At 37.4% G+C, this 12,682-nt stretch overlaps 1 protein-coding gene across 5 annotated transcripts in view; it reads left to right on the plus strand.

Moving 5' to 3' along the window:
* The window catches only part of LOC150081835 (E3 ubiquitin-protein ligase CHFR-like), a 352,893-nt gene that overhangs the window by 162,410 nt on the left and 177,801 nt on the right, over positions 1 to 12,682 (plus strand). For all 5 annotated transcript variants that reach the window (XM_090378929.1, XM_090378930.1, XM_090378932.1 and 2 more), the window contains exon 8: positions 11,656 to 11,734. In XM_090378929.1, the coding sequence (XP_090235055.1) occupies positions 11,656 to 11,734 (79 nt within the window). The remainder of the gene's footprint in view (positions 1 to 11,655; positions 11,735 to 12,682) is intronic.

Below are 12,682 nucleotides of genomic sequence, written 5' to 3' on the forward strand. Positions count from 1 at the left end.
TACAGTATGCTGAAGCATCTGTGTGAAACCGATCTCGGCATACTATTACTCTTTTATAACCAGATCTTCTCAGAAAATACGTATGCTCTGTCATGGTGTCATTTCTATATTTGTGCTATTCCAAAACCAGGCAAAGATCCTTCTCTAGTTGAGAATTACAGACCAGTATCATTGACAAGCTGTTTGGGCAAAATCTTTGAAAGGATGGTACACAAGAGGCTCACCTGGATTCTAGACTCCGAAAATCTCCTTTCTGATCACCAATATGGCTTCCGTAAAAACAGGTCCACCCTAGATGTACTTGTAAAAATTGAATCCAACATTTGTAATACCTTCGTCAGAAGGCAACATCTAGTGATGGTCAACCTGGATATTCATAAAGCATTTGACACCACATGGCATCATGGTATTATTAAAGATATGCATCAGTTGGGGCTGAGAGGACATCTCCCTTTAATAATTCAGAACTTTTTAAAATTGCGTACATTTCAGGTCTGATATAAAAACATGCTGTCAACATCTCACATTCAAGAAGAGGGTGTCCCACAGGGTTCCATATTGAGTTCAACCCTATCTGTGATTAGGATCAACAATATTTTGGAAGAACTTCCAAAAACGATTGAAGTATACATGTATGCTGACGATCTCACCATATCCTGCCAATTGCAAAGCATGAATACTATCGAAAGACTGCTACAAATTGCTTTAACGAGAATTCAATCCTGGACCTTACGAAATGGATATCATCTTGCTGAACAGAAAACCACTACCACTCATTTCTGCAAACTTCGGTCACTTCATCCTGATCCAGAGCTAAAAATAAATAACGTGCCAGTTCCTCTTGCTCACACTGCCCATTTCCTTGGCCTGATACTGGACAGGAAACTGAACTTTCAAGGACATGTGGCCTATCTTCGAACCATCTGCTTGAAGAAATTAAACATCCTCCAGTGTGTGTCATTCATGTTATGGGGCGCTGATCGTCATACCCCTCATCCATCTTTATAGAGCTCTCATCAGGTCTCGCTTGGACTATGGCTTTCCAGTATATGATTCAGTGAGGAAAAGTACTTTAGAATGATTAAACACCATCCAGCACTGTGCTTTGAGAGTCGCTCTTGGCGCATTCAGAACCTGCCCGTTCAGAGCCTTTACATTGAAGCTCATGAACCTCCCTTACATCTTCGCAGAAAAACATTACTTCTGACGTATGCTGCAAAAATCCGTAGTCTGCCCTCTCATCCTTGTTGGAGATGTCTCTACAATACTGAATGCGAGTCATTTTACATCAGTAAACCTAAGCAGTAGACCTGCTCCACTTAGATTTAAGGAACTGGCTAAATCATGGAATATAGAAATCAGCAATATATTTCAGGACAAAACACCACCAGATCCACCCTGGAAAAATATCTGTGCAATATATGATGACTACTTAAATTCAAAAAATAGCAAGGGCTTAATTTTTATTAGGTGAGGTGAGTATGCCCAATCCTTAGGTAGGCTAAGGATTGGGCATACTCACTTCACTCACCTATTAACTAATGACAGCGCTCCCCAATGTACATCATGTCAAGTACAACTAACCATTCGCCATATGTTAGTGGACTGTCCCCACTTTCAAAATATCCGCTTAAACACCTTTAAATCAATAGCTAGTACACAGTCATCAATAAATTTATTACAGATTCTGGGAGATGATTCTAATGAAAAAGAACTACTGTATTTTCCAGCTTATAAGACGCACGGGCATACAAGATGCACCCTAGTTTTGGCCACATATTTTGGAAAAAATAATAACTCTTCTATTATCCTTCAATACTGTTTACGGTGAAACTAAGAAGCGATCTTTTACCGACTGATGTAAACAAATATGGCGACATGGCGTGATACGGGACGTAATCAGGGGGTAGGTATTAAAAATAAATTAAATGGAGTTACATTTATTTTTTAAAATTTTTTTATTAAATGGACTTACAACATGGAGTTTTTATTCAATTCATAAAACACAAGAAATTTTTAAAAATATTTATTTGTTCTTAATGAAATCATCATAATATTCAAGATATTCAGTGTCACCTTCGTCCATGTTATGAGTGATCTCTGAATCAGATGAATCTGTTTCCCATACAAAAGGTCATCTTCTGTGCCGTCAAGAGCATTGGCTATGCCACACTTCTGAAACGATCGTACTATTGTCTCCATTTTAATTTCATTCCAAGCATTTTTGACCCACTGGCAAACCTGTACAATGGTAGGTCTTTTGATGCACCCTGTTGATGTTAGTTCATGCTGTGGGAGCATCATCCGTTTATTCCGTTCTTCACGCATGTAGTCCTTGAAAGGCTTATTTATTGATACATCCAGTGTTGCAATTGACCCGTTAACCCTCCAGGAATTACAGCCATTTACGTGTTTAAACTTTTTAATCTTATCTTAGTACAATTAGTTAGGTGAGACCGGAACTGATCCCACACGAGAAGTGACGGCTTCTTGCGAAGTCCACCAGGATGGCGTGACCACACCTTTTCCAGCCAAAACCTCACGCCATGCTCATCCATCCATCCTTTGGGGTGAACTTGAATAAAAACTCCTGCTGGAATGCTTTCTTTCAGCATTGTTCTCCTTTTAAATATTAGTAATGGTGGTAACTTGGTACCATCAGCACAACATGCCAACACTGCTGTAAAATGGGATTTCTCATTGCCGGAAGTTTTAATGGTCACAGATTTAGCACCCTTAAAATCAACTGTCTTATTAGAGTTCCATTGACGTTTGACAGAACGTCAAACGTCAATGGAACTCAAAAAAAAAAAAAGTCAGAAAAGAAAATGACGTCAAACGTCATTTTCTTTTCTGACTTTGATAATATATCAGTGAAAATCAATAATTTTGTTTACGTACTCCTCAGGCATTTTCTGTGCTATTTTTGTTCTTGTTTGCATCGCTAATCCGTGTCCCTTCATAAATCTATAGCACCTGTAAAGTCATCATGCCCTCTTGCAGCTGCCCTCAATTTAGCTTCAGAAATGATATTTTTAGTCGTTACCACAATACCTTGGCTCTTCTGATCTGTAACCCACGTCTTTATCTCATTCTCCAGTTCCTCCCATCTAGCTTTTTGCTTGCAAAGGTTATGTTTTGACTTTATTGCTTGTCGAAGTTTCTCCTCTTGCTTTCGCCAGGCACGTACCATTTTCTCGGTGGGAGGTGGTCCAAAATGTCTTTCAGCAGCACGGTTCTCATATAGCTTTTCAAATTCTATTAACACATGGGAAAATGAAACAAGTTTTTACTTACGTCTGATTGTGAGATTCATATCACGCAGATTTCAACAAATTTTCCACGAAAAAAAGATTACTGGTATGTATTGTTGCCATAGATTGTAACCACTGATAATTGTTAAACATATATTTAAACAGATAAATCTTAAGTTAAATTGGTGTGAATTTCAAAGGGAAGTTTTCAGAACTCAGTTTATTGGCACTGCGTCATTGAAAATGCATTGCCGGTAGTCTTTAGGCCTAATCTGACATTGACCATATAAGACGCAGGGTGATTTTCCGAGTATTTCTTCACGAAAAAAACCGCATCTTATAAGCCGGAAAATACGGTACTTGAATTCATGTTTTAATTCAAACTTTTATTACAATAATAAATATTCTGGCAAAAATGATTAAACATAGTTATTCTAAAAACAAAAAAATAAGCATCCACACTACTTGCCTGATTAAAGTGAGCTCTTAAGAAACTCAATAGTGTTATCATTTAAACTGGATCTAATTTTGGTACATATTTAATTAGTGGCAGAAAACGTCCTTTTGGATTCTGTGCTGGTTGGTGCTTTGTACTGAGATAGTCGGAGACGAGTTGCAGTTTAATTCCCCCCCACCCTTATTCCCTCATCTTCAAAAAATCTTATTTCCTTTTTATCAAAAAAAAAAAAAATATTTCCTTTTTGACTGTTTATGGCACTATATCCATATTAACGAAAAAGAGGGATTGACATTTAAGCTTGGTGTGGAAATCAAATCTAAGTTGTGGGGGGGGGGTATTTATTTATTAATTTTTATTTCCTGTAACTTAGTATTGCCGTCAGTGGCCATTGTTATGATTTTCGTACAGCAGCTCCCCTCAAGCACTGAACCCCACAAACTACCTGACTGCGTTAAAAAATGAGAATTTCCAGGAGCTGAGGGATATCCCTCCCCTAAACACACACACAAGTATATATATTATATGTGTGCTGTCAGTTTTTTTCTCAAGAGCAATGACACAAATATAAAACATAAGTCATTTTTCATACTAATCTACTTAAAATACATAACTAGTGTTCATTTACATCTAATCTATTCATTTTTCTCATTTAATCTTAATACATGCTATCATTTCCATAAAATTTCTCTCAATTAACAACTCTCTCTACGGTTGCAAACACTAAACTAATTCAATCTTAATCACTTCCTCATATTTCTCTTAATCAGCAATATCAATTCTCTTCACAACAGCAATCCATAAGTTGCTAACTTAATGCTAACAATTCCATGTAATATCTCATAAATTAGCAATATCAATTTTCTTTACAACTTCAACCAATAAACCAACTCAATACTAAACATTTCCTTATTTCTCGTGTTTCTTCAACCTTAAAATAATCTCCCACTTTATCTAAGTACCATTTCCAAAACAACACAGTTCAGAGGACTTACCTTCCTTCTCTTTCAAAGTGGGATTCCTTTGTGCAGGTTTCTTCCACGGAATGTGGTGATGTCTCTCTCTTCTTAGTTTAACTCTGAATCTCTGCTGTATAGTTCTTCCGATACTGTCTTATTTCAGGATTTCAAGAACAGTTCTCCGTTAATACTGAAGGAAATTACCACAGCAGTAGTAGAAGCCAGGACACTATCGTGTTATTCAACTTCCGGATTAAACTTCTAGCACAGGAACATGCCCGGCGGAACCCTTCCCTATATGGCTGGACACTCCCACAACTGGACCCAAACTGAATCCAGAACTACCACTGGAAGTATGCAATCCCTCCGAACAACAACCACAAACCCCTCTTTTGGTGCGAGCACCTTATTTATTTCCTTTTCATTTATTTATTTATTTATTAAACTGATTGCAAGTTACAATCGCCCCTTGTACTGCTTTTTTATACGTAAGCTTATGTGCAAACCCCAGAGGGGTTTTCACGCATTTACATATCTCCCCGTGGCACACTATGGCCATAGACGCTCGTGTGCTTAAAAAATTCTAAAACAAACAAATGTATCTTCCCCTATCTAATTTAAACCTGATCCAACCATGGTGTTATTCTTTAAACTCACTCTTCTTCCTTTGGTGGGAAAAACAGAATATTTTTTCCACACAATGAAATCCCTTCATCTTTTACCTCAAGATCACCTGTTTGCAGAACCTTTGAACTGCACCATACCGACACCTTTTCCCAAAATGCACCAAGTGTTGCATCCTCAAGTAGCGGTGTAATAGAGGGATTAAAATATTGTTCAGAAGCTTTTAATTTTAACCCTTGTGCACCTGCCATACCACTGTTCACCATATTCCTTAATTGCACTACCAGGCCTACTGCCACTAATGGAAATATTTCCGTAATGATGTTTTCGTTATTCCTTAAGTGCTTTACTTCCACACACACTATACTTACTAAGAGAAAAAGATTTGTAAGGTTTTATGTCTTACAGTTTTGTGACGTTTTCAGGTTTCCATTGCACTCGTACAGTATATAAATCCCTCATTTGCAATTTCAGCAGTATTAATGATTTATTGTTGTCTATTTTATAACTTTTATGTGAATAAATCGTGGATAATTATTTTTTAAATTAGTACCGAAAAACCGTTATTTTTGTATCAATACAGGAATACCTCGCATAGCTCGGTTAATTCGTGCCAAAAAAAATACTGTGCTATGCGAAACCACATTGATTGAGGTATTATTAGTATGTATTTTAATGTAATACGTTCCAACAATTTGATTATATGGGTCGAGTTGCAAAAATATATAGGTGTTTGTTTACTATAAATTGATGCACACGAAGTTCTTGCAAAAAAAGAAATTAAAATGATAAAAATGAAAAATACTAGTAAGTACAGTACAAATTATTTTTATTGCGGTATGTACATACCAAAAGAATATAAGTGAAGTATGGTATGTACTGTATTTTTATTTTGAAAAATAACAGATCACCTTAGTTTGCACAGTTTTTTCCTTCTTTTTATCTGCATATATCTCTTTATAACATTGAATGTCATTTTGCAATGCCTGCCTTACTTTCATACCTCGTTCGATGTTTGGATCTATAAGAACTCTCAGCGGCATTACATTTCTTCTTTCTACTCATATTTGCGTATAAAGGTGTAATGTTTTTAAAAAAATAATCTTTAATAAAAATACACAGGGAAAAATATTTGTACAGCTTGCGCACAGTGAACGACCTCACCGCTCGGAATCTAGAGTGTTTACTAATGTATGAATGCTAGCAGAGTCCATATATAATGGGAGTTGCGACAACAGTCAGCGTGGCCTTGAATCCACAACGTATTTTTATTTATTAAATCTGTTTATTGCTCTGCTCAAGAGCCTACGTGCTGGCATTATAATACATACATACATACATACATATCAAATGTATTGGTGCATAATGTAGTTAATTTTTTTCAATTTGTAAACCGTGCTATAGCGAAACCCGCGCTGTTCGAAACCGAGGTATTCCTGTACCAAGATTTGAATACCGGAAAAAAATGACTGGGATCCCAGAATCTCGGTATTGTAAGCCCTATCCATGAGGACACACAGCATACAATTAATAATATTTTTGACATTCCAATGACACTGAAAATTTTGACTGAAAATTTAAATATGAGATGGATTGCTACAAAATCTATGCCCTTTCTGCTGAGTGATAAGCAGAAACAGAACCAGCTTTCTCTGTGCAGGGATCTGAAAGCACAGGCCAGAAAGGACAAACTTTCTATGTTTTAATAGATGGATGACATTGTTATGGTTATGACCCAGAAACAATACAACAGTGCTCTCAGTGGAAACGTCCATCATCTGCACATCCAAAAAAAGGCAAGGCAGGCAGGTCACATCAAATGTTAAGAGCATGCTGATTTCTTCAATAATGAAGGAATTGCTCATCAGAAGTTACTCCTTCTAGGCCAAACTTTAAATCGCCAGTTCTACATTCAGGCCCTAAGGCATTTGAGGGAGGACGTCAGGAGAAACTCTTAAAGACAAATGGTGCACTCATGATCACGACACTGCACCAGTCCACATTGCTTTGTTGGTTCAGCAGTTTTTAGCCAAGAACGTAATGGCAATAGTTCCACACCCTCTCATTTCTCCTGACATGGTTCCCAGTGACTTCTTCCTGTTCCCTAAAATGAAAATCCATTTAAAAATGATAAAAATCAAAAGATAACACAGATTCAAGCTGAATTGTAGAGGGTATTGAGAGTATCACAGAACAGATGTTACAGAGCTCTTTCAAACAGTGGGAGGAGCACTGGGATCAGTGAATAAACTGTGGAGAAGACTGTGCCAACATTTAACTAACATAAGTCTAAATCAGTTTTATTGTCCCATTCCCTAGTTAATTTTTTCTCTGGATTGCTTAAGTCACATTTATAAATAACAGAAAATTTTATATTGCAAAGTATTACACTTCCCCACCCAACTGGCAAACTTTTTTTGGCAGAACACTGACATGGTTACATTATTGTATGTATATACAGGGTGTCTCAAAAATATTGATACAAACGTTTAGGGGAGGTAGGTAACATCTAAAGGAATGTGAATCGCATAGGAACCCATAACCGGAAATATCACCGTAAGTCGGTACACGGCGCTGTTCATCAGATCGCAAGAGGGAAAATTTCTGGTTTACTCATTCAAGCAGTAGTCGCTGCACGAAGAGCATGCATCGATATACGAAATGTGACCTGGCATACATGCACATAGTGTATGTGTTAGCAGAGGGCAATGGACAAGCCACTCAATGAATTTATGGAGAACACTTCCCAGACAGACATGTACTGGACCACAGTTTGTTTGCATGTGTGCATCAAAATTTGTGCGATTATGGTTATTTAGAGGTAACAGGAGTAGTGTGGGCAGACCACGTTTGACACGAACTCCCGCCATGGAAGAAAGTGTGTTGAATGCCGTCCAGAATAATCCTACTACCAGCACACGTGCCGTTGCCTCTGCCTTAGGAGTGTCTCATTGCAGTGTACAGCGTGTCTGGCACGATGATTGCTTACACCCCTTTCATCTCCAAAGGGTTCAGTTACTGCTCCCCGAAGATCATCCTGCACCTGTGACTTTTGCGCAGTGGTTTCTCCAAGAAAGTGTTCAAGACTTGAATTTTCCAGCCTATGTTTTGGTCTCGGATGAGGCTTATTCAGTCAGCACAATGCTCATGTGTGGGCTCACGACAACCCACACGTTGTGCGTCCCGATGCGGCACAACATTGCTTCCAATAAATGTGTGGGCAGGTATGGTCGGTGACTGCTTAGTCGGCCCATACCTGTTACCATCCTGCATGAACTCCGCTAAATATCGGATCTTTCTTGAACAAGTTCTACCAGGGTTACTTGACGAGTTCCAGCAAATATGAGACGCAACATTTGGTTTCAACATGATGGGGCACCTACCCATTATGGAAGGTGTGTTCTTGACCATTTGAACAGGCATTTTGGGCGTCGATGGATTGGCCGTGGTGGACCAGTTGCCTGGCCCACATGCTCACCTGATTTATCGAGCCTTGATTTCTTTCTGTGGGAGAGCCCTCATATCTATCGTCTATGAATCGCCTGTGGAGACGGAAATGGATCTCGTTTCGCGGAATCGAGATCAACTTCCATAGTAGCCAATTCCTTAGTTGTAGCAGCGGAAGACTGGTCTGCGCTGCTACTACTGTTGAAGAAACTCCAGGTGTGTTTGACCGTGTCCACCAATCCATGCTGCGTCCGTGTCATGCATGCAGCGCGTCTCATGGTGGAACCTTTGAGCATCTGTTGTAACATCATGAAATGCATCCATCTCGTACCCCATTGTTAATATTATGTCAAATAAATGTTTGCCACTAATTACTGTCTTGTGTCATTTCTGCTTCTTGTGCCTCTGCTACTACTTTCCCGTGACATTTCTGGTTATGGGTTCCTATGCGATTCACATTCCTTTAGATGTTACCTACCTCTCCTAAACGTTTGTACCAATATTTTTGAGACATCCTGTGTACGGGGTGATTCACTACCAGTGCGACAAACTTGCAGGAGGTGTAGGGGGCACAAAGACGAATCGGAATCACATAGCATTGCAGGGTCCGAAATGCCTTCATCATGCGGTAGAGGACGTTGAATGGGAGGTCGCGTGAACAGCGATTCTGCTGGAAGTCAGCATTTGCGAACTGTTTCTGTTGAAGAAACCAAGTAGCAAAAGTCCTCCGGAGTGGATAATCCGCAGGCTCCAATGATTGGACGCATTTCAGATGGTATGACCTCACTTCGTTTGTTGACAGTATCCTCCATACAGTGGATTGGGAAATACCCAATCGTTGGCCTATCGCTTGAGTACTCGGATTGCCTTCTGCAAGACGCAGGACATTCTCCTCATTGTCTGGCGTCCTCATTGTTCGCTCTCGATTCATGGTACCTCTCGTGAAACAACCAGTCTCACGTAATCTTCTCATCATTCGTTTAAAATCATATGATGAGGAGCACGCCTTTGCAGGAAATGTTCCTGGTACAAGCGCCGAGCGGCGCGCCCATTAGGCAGCTCCATACGCGAGGTGCATGTTGGCCAGTTCAATGTTTGAATACTCGTCCATCCTACTGCCTCGGGAACCGGTTCGCAAATGCTGACTTCCAGCGGGATCGCTGTTCACACGACCTCCCGTTCAACGTCCTCTACTGCATGACGAAGGCATTTCGGACCCTGCAATGCTATGTGATTCCGATTCCTCTTTGTGCCCCCTACACCTCCTGCAAGTTTGTCGCACTGGTAGTGAATCACCCTGTATATATATCTATATATAAAAGAATATTTTGGAAAATAGTGCTTTTTCATGTGCACGCTTTTTGCATGATGGGGCTAACTGCTAATGCATCATACTACAACAAAGTGATTGACAGGTCTGTCTCAAAGACCATGCTTAGCACATCACTCTTAAATTAAGCTGCTTATACCATAGCAAGGTTAGGTTATGTTAGGTAACATAACCTAATCTGACTAATTACCTGATAGCGTTTAGTAGTGTTATGATGTCACACAGTGTTGACAGTTCGGCCTTTGTTAATTGTGGGACTTAATTTTTTGTGTTTTTAATTTTAGAATTCTACATGTCTCAAGGTAACGATACAATTTTTTCAAAAGTTTCTTCAGCTGTTAGCAATGTTGTTAATAATGGCAGTAATAGAAAAGAGAAAGATTGTATCAGAAAAGCTGAGAAGAAAAGAAAAGGTCTTGGAAAGTATGAAGCAGCACTTAAAAATCCTGATATCAAAGAAAACAAAATGACTATAATAAGTTAAAGGAAGGAAAGATACAAAAACATCAAGAATAAAAAAGGAATCACAAATTATTGATAGCTCTACTGAAGATTTAATCATTGATAAAAAAGAAAAAAATTGTAAGAAATGATAAAGTGGTAAAAGACGAAAATGATCTAATAGACATTCCTGAAAATATTCGCAGTTCAGGAAATTTGATACACGATGTGTTTGGAAGTATTGACACTCATTTGAAGAAAAGTTTCAATTTAGCTGCAACAAATAATACTGTTCACTGAATGAAAAAATTTTATTTGAAATTAAGATTCCAAAAGAAGAATTGAAAATAGTTTATTCATCAGACCAAATTATGCCAGATAGTTGTAATGCTGAAGAATACAACTCTGTAACACCAGAAACACTTTATTCTCTGGTGCCTTTGTTATGGTTTTAAGATACTTACATATATAAAAAAATGACTACGTGTAGTGGAAATAAGGAAGAGATGTTTGGTTTGTGAACATGTCCCAAGTGAGAGCTGGATCGAAAGCATATATTCCACGGATTTACATGTATTCAAATGAAGGGGAATATAACTTAATTTTTCAACAAACATAGTTTCCTGTGAAATTGGCTTTTAATATGACAATAAACAAAAGTCAAGGTCAAACATTATCTAAGGTTGGTGTTGACTTAACATCACCATGTTTTTCGCATGGACAATTGTACGTTGCATTAAGTAGAGTGAAAGCAGCTGAAATCTTTATATTAATGGAAAACAAATCAAAAAACAAAAAAAAATACAAAAAAAAATCAGACAAGAAATGTTGTTTATAATCAAGTATATAAATGATGATTTTGTTATTAATTTATTTTTAGCTAATAAAGTAATATAAGATATAATTTTTGTACATGTTTTGATTATTAGAATGGCGTGTGGAATTTCTCCCACTAAAAAAATTAAAATATAAAAATGTATAATTCAGGTTCGTGTGACACAAGTCAGAGGGGAGCAAAGCGACCTACTGATGTGTATAAAACTAAAAATAATGTTTAATAATAAAAATGAAGAAAGAAAGATCTTTTTGAGAATTTTATCTCATATTAATATGATTAATAGAAATAAATTATTTACATTTCAGTGTCGAATAAAAGTGGAAAAAGTAGCTAGAAGTCATCTTGTGAAAAATATGGTTGAAGCGTATCTCAAACAAAATCCAGGTAAATATCTCGTATTAAGAAATATTACAGCAGGTTATGCAAGAGCCCATTTTGTATGTGGCTCAAGTCATGTAATGAATAATTTAATATCCTTTAGGAAGCACATCAGCATGGTGTGAAAATAGCTTGTGGCAACTTGCAGAAGCAAACACGTACAAATCAAGGTTTTTTAAATTTATTCCCAAAAACAGCTTCAGAGTTTTAATGATGGTTGTTTTGTAGTAGATAAAAGATTAGCCATTATGTTTTTTATTATTTATAAATATATTTTAACTTTTAATTTATAAATTAGATTTAACTTTTATATCAATTTTTTTATAAATGTGCTACTTAAGAGTAAATTGTACAGTTTTAATATCAAAGTTCCTTATGACTGCAGTCACTACACTGTCTTCCAGTTCTTGTCTGGAGAAGAGGGACTTATGTTTTCTTCACACTGCAGCTGAGATAATTGATCTATGGCGAGGATTACTGGATGAAAACCCTAGGTTTTCAGTCCAGTATGCTGAATTTTTCTTTGGCATGGGTGAATAATCATTTAGCATCTACATCAAGCAGTAGCAGCAAATGTATTTATACTTTCAAAAACATAAAGATGTACTTTGTGAAGAGAAATAGGGTAACTAACCATTTTCTTCTTCCTGAAAAAAAATGACTGATGATTTTTCTAGAAAAAGCTATCATTATTTTTAAGATTGTTTATTAATCTTTCCTCATCTTTACTTTGCTAATGGAAATTTTAAAATTAACATCTGCAATGTTAGACAGACCTAGTACACTACCCTCCAAAAAATATTTGGACACTGCCATTTTCATAGTCCACTATGCCTTCCTGGATAAACAAATGACTCAGACCAGTATATAAGAAAGGCAATGAGCTACACAAGTTAGTTGTTTTTGACATGGCACCATGTTTTTTGCAAGTTGACTCTCAGTAATGTTATCATG

The sequence above is a fragment of the Mastigoproctus giganteus genome, chromosome 8 (genome assembly GCF_048544385.1).
Source record: "Mastigoproctus giganteus isolate SK-2022 chromosome 8, ASM4854438v1, whole genome shotgun sequence".
In the NCBI taxonomy this organism is placed as follows: domain Eukaryota; kingdom Metazoa; phylum Arthropoda; class Arachnida; order Uropygi; family Thelyphonidae; genus Mastigoproctus; species Mastigoproctus giganteus.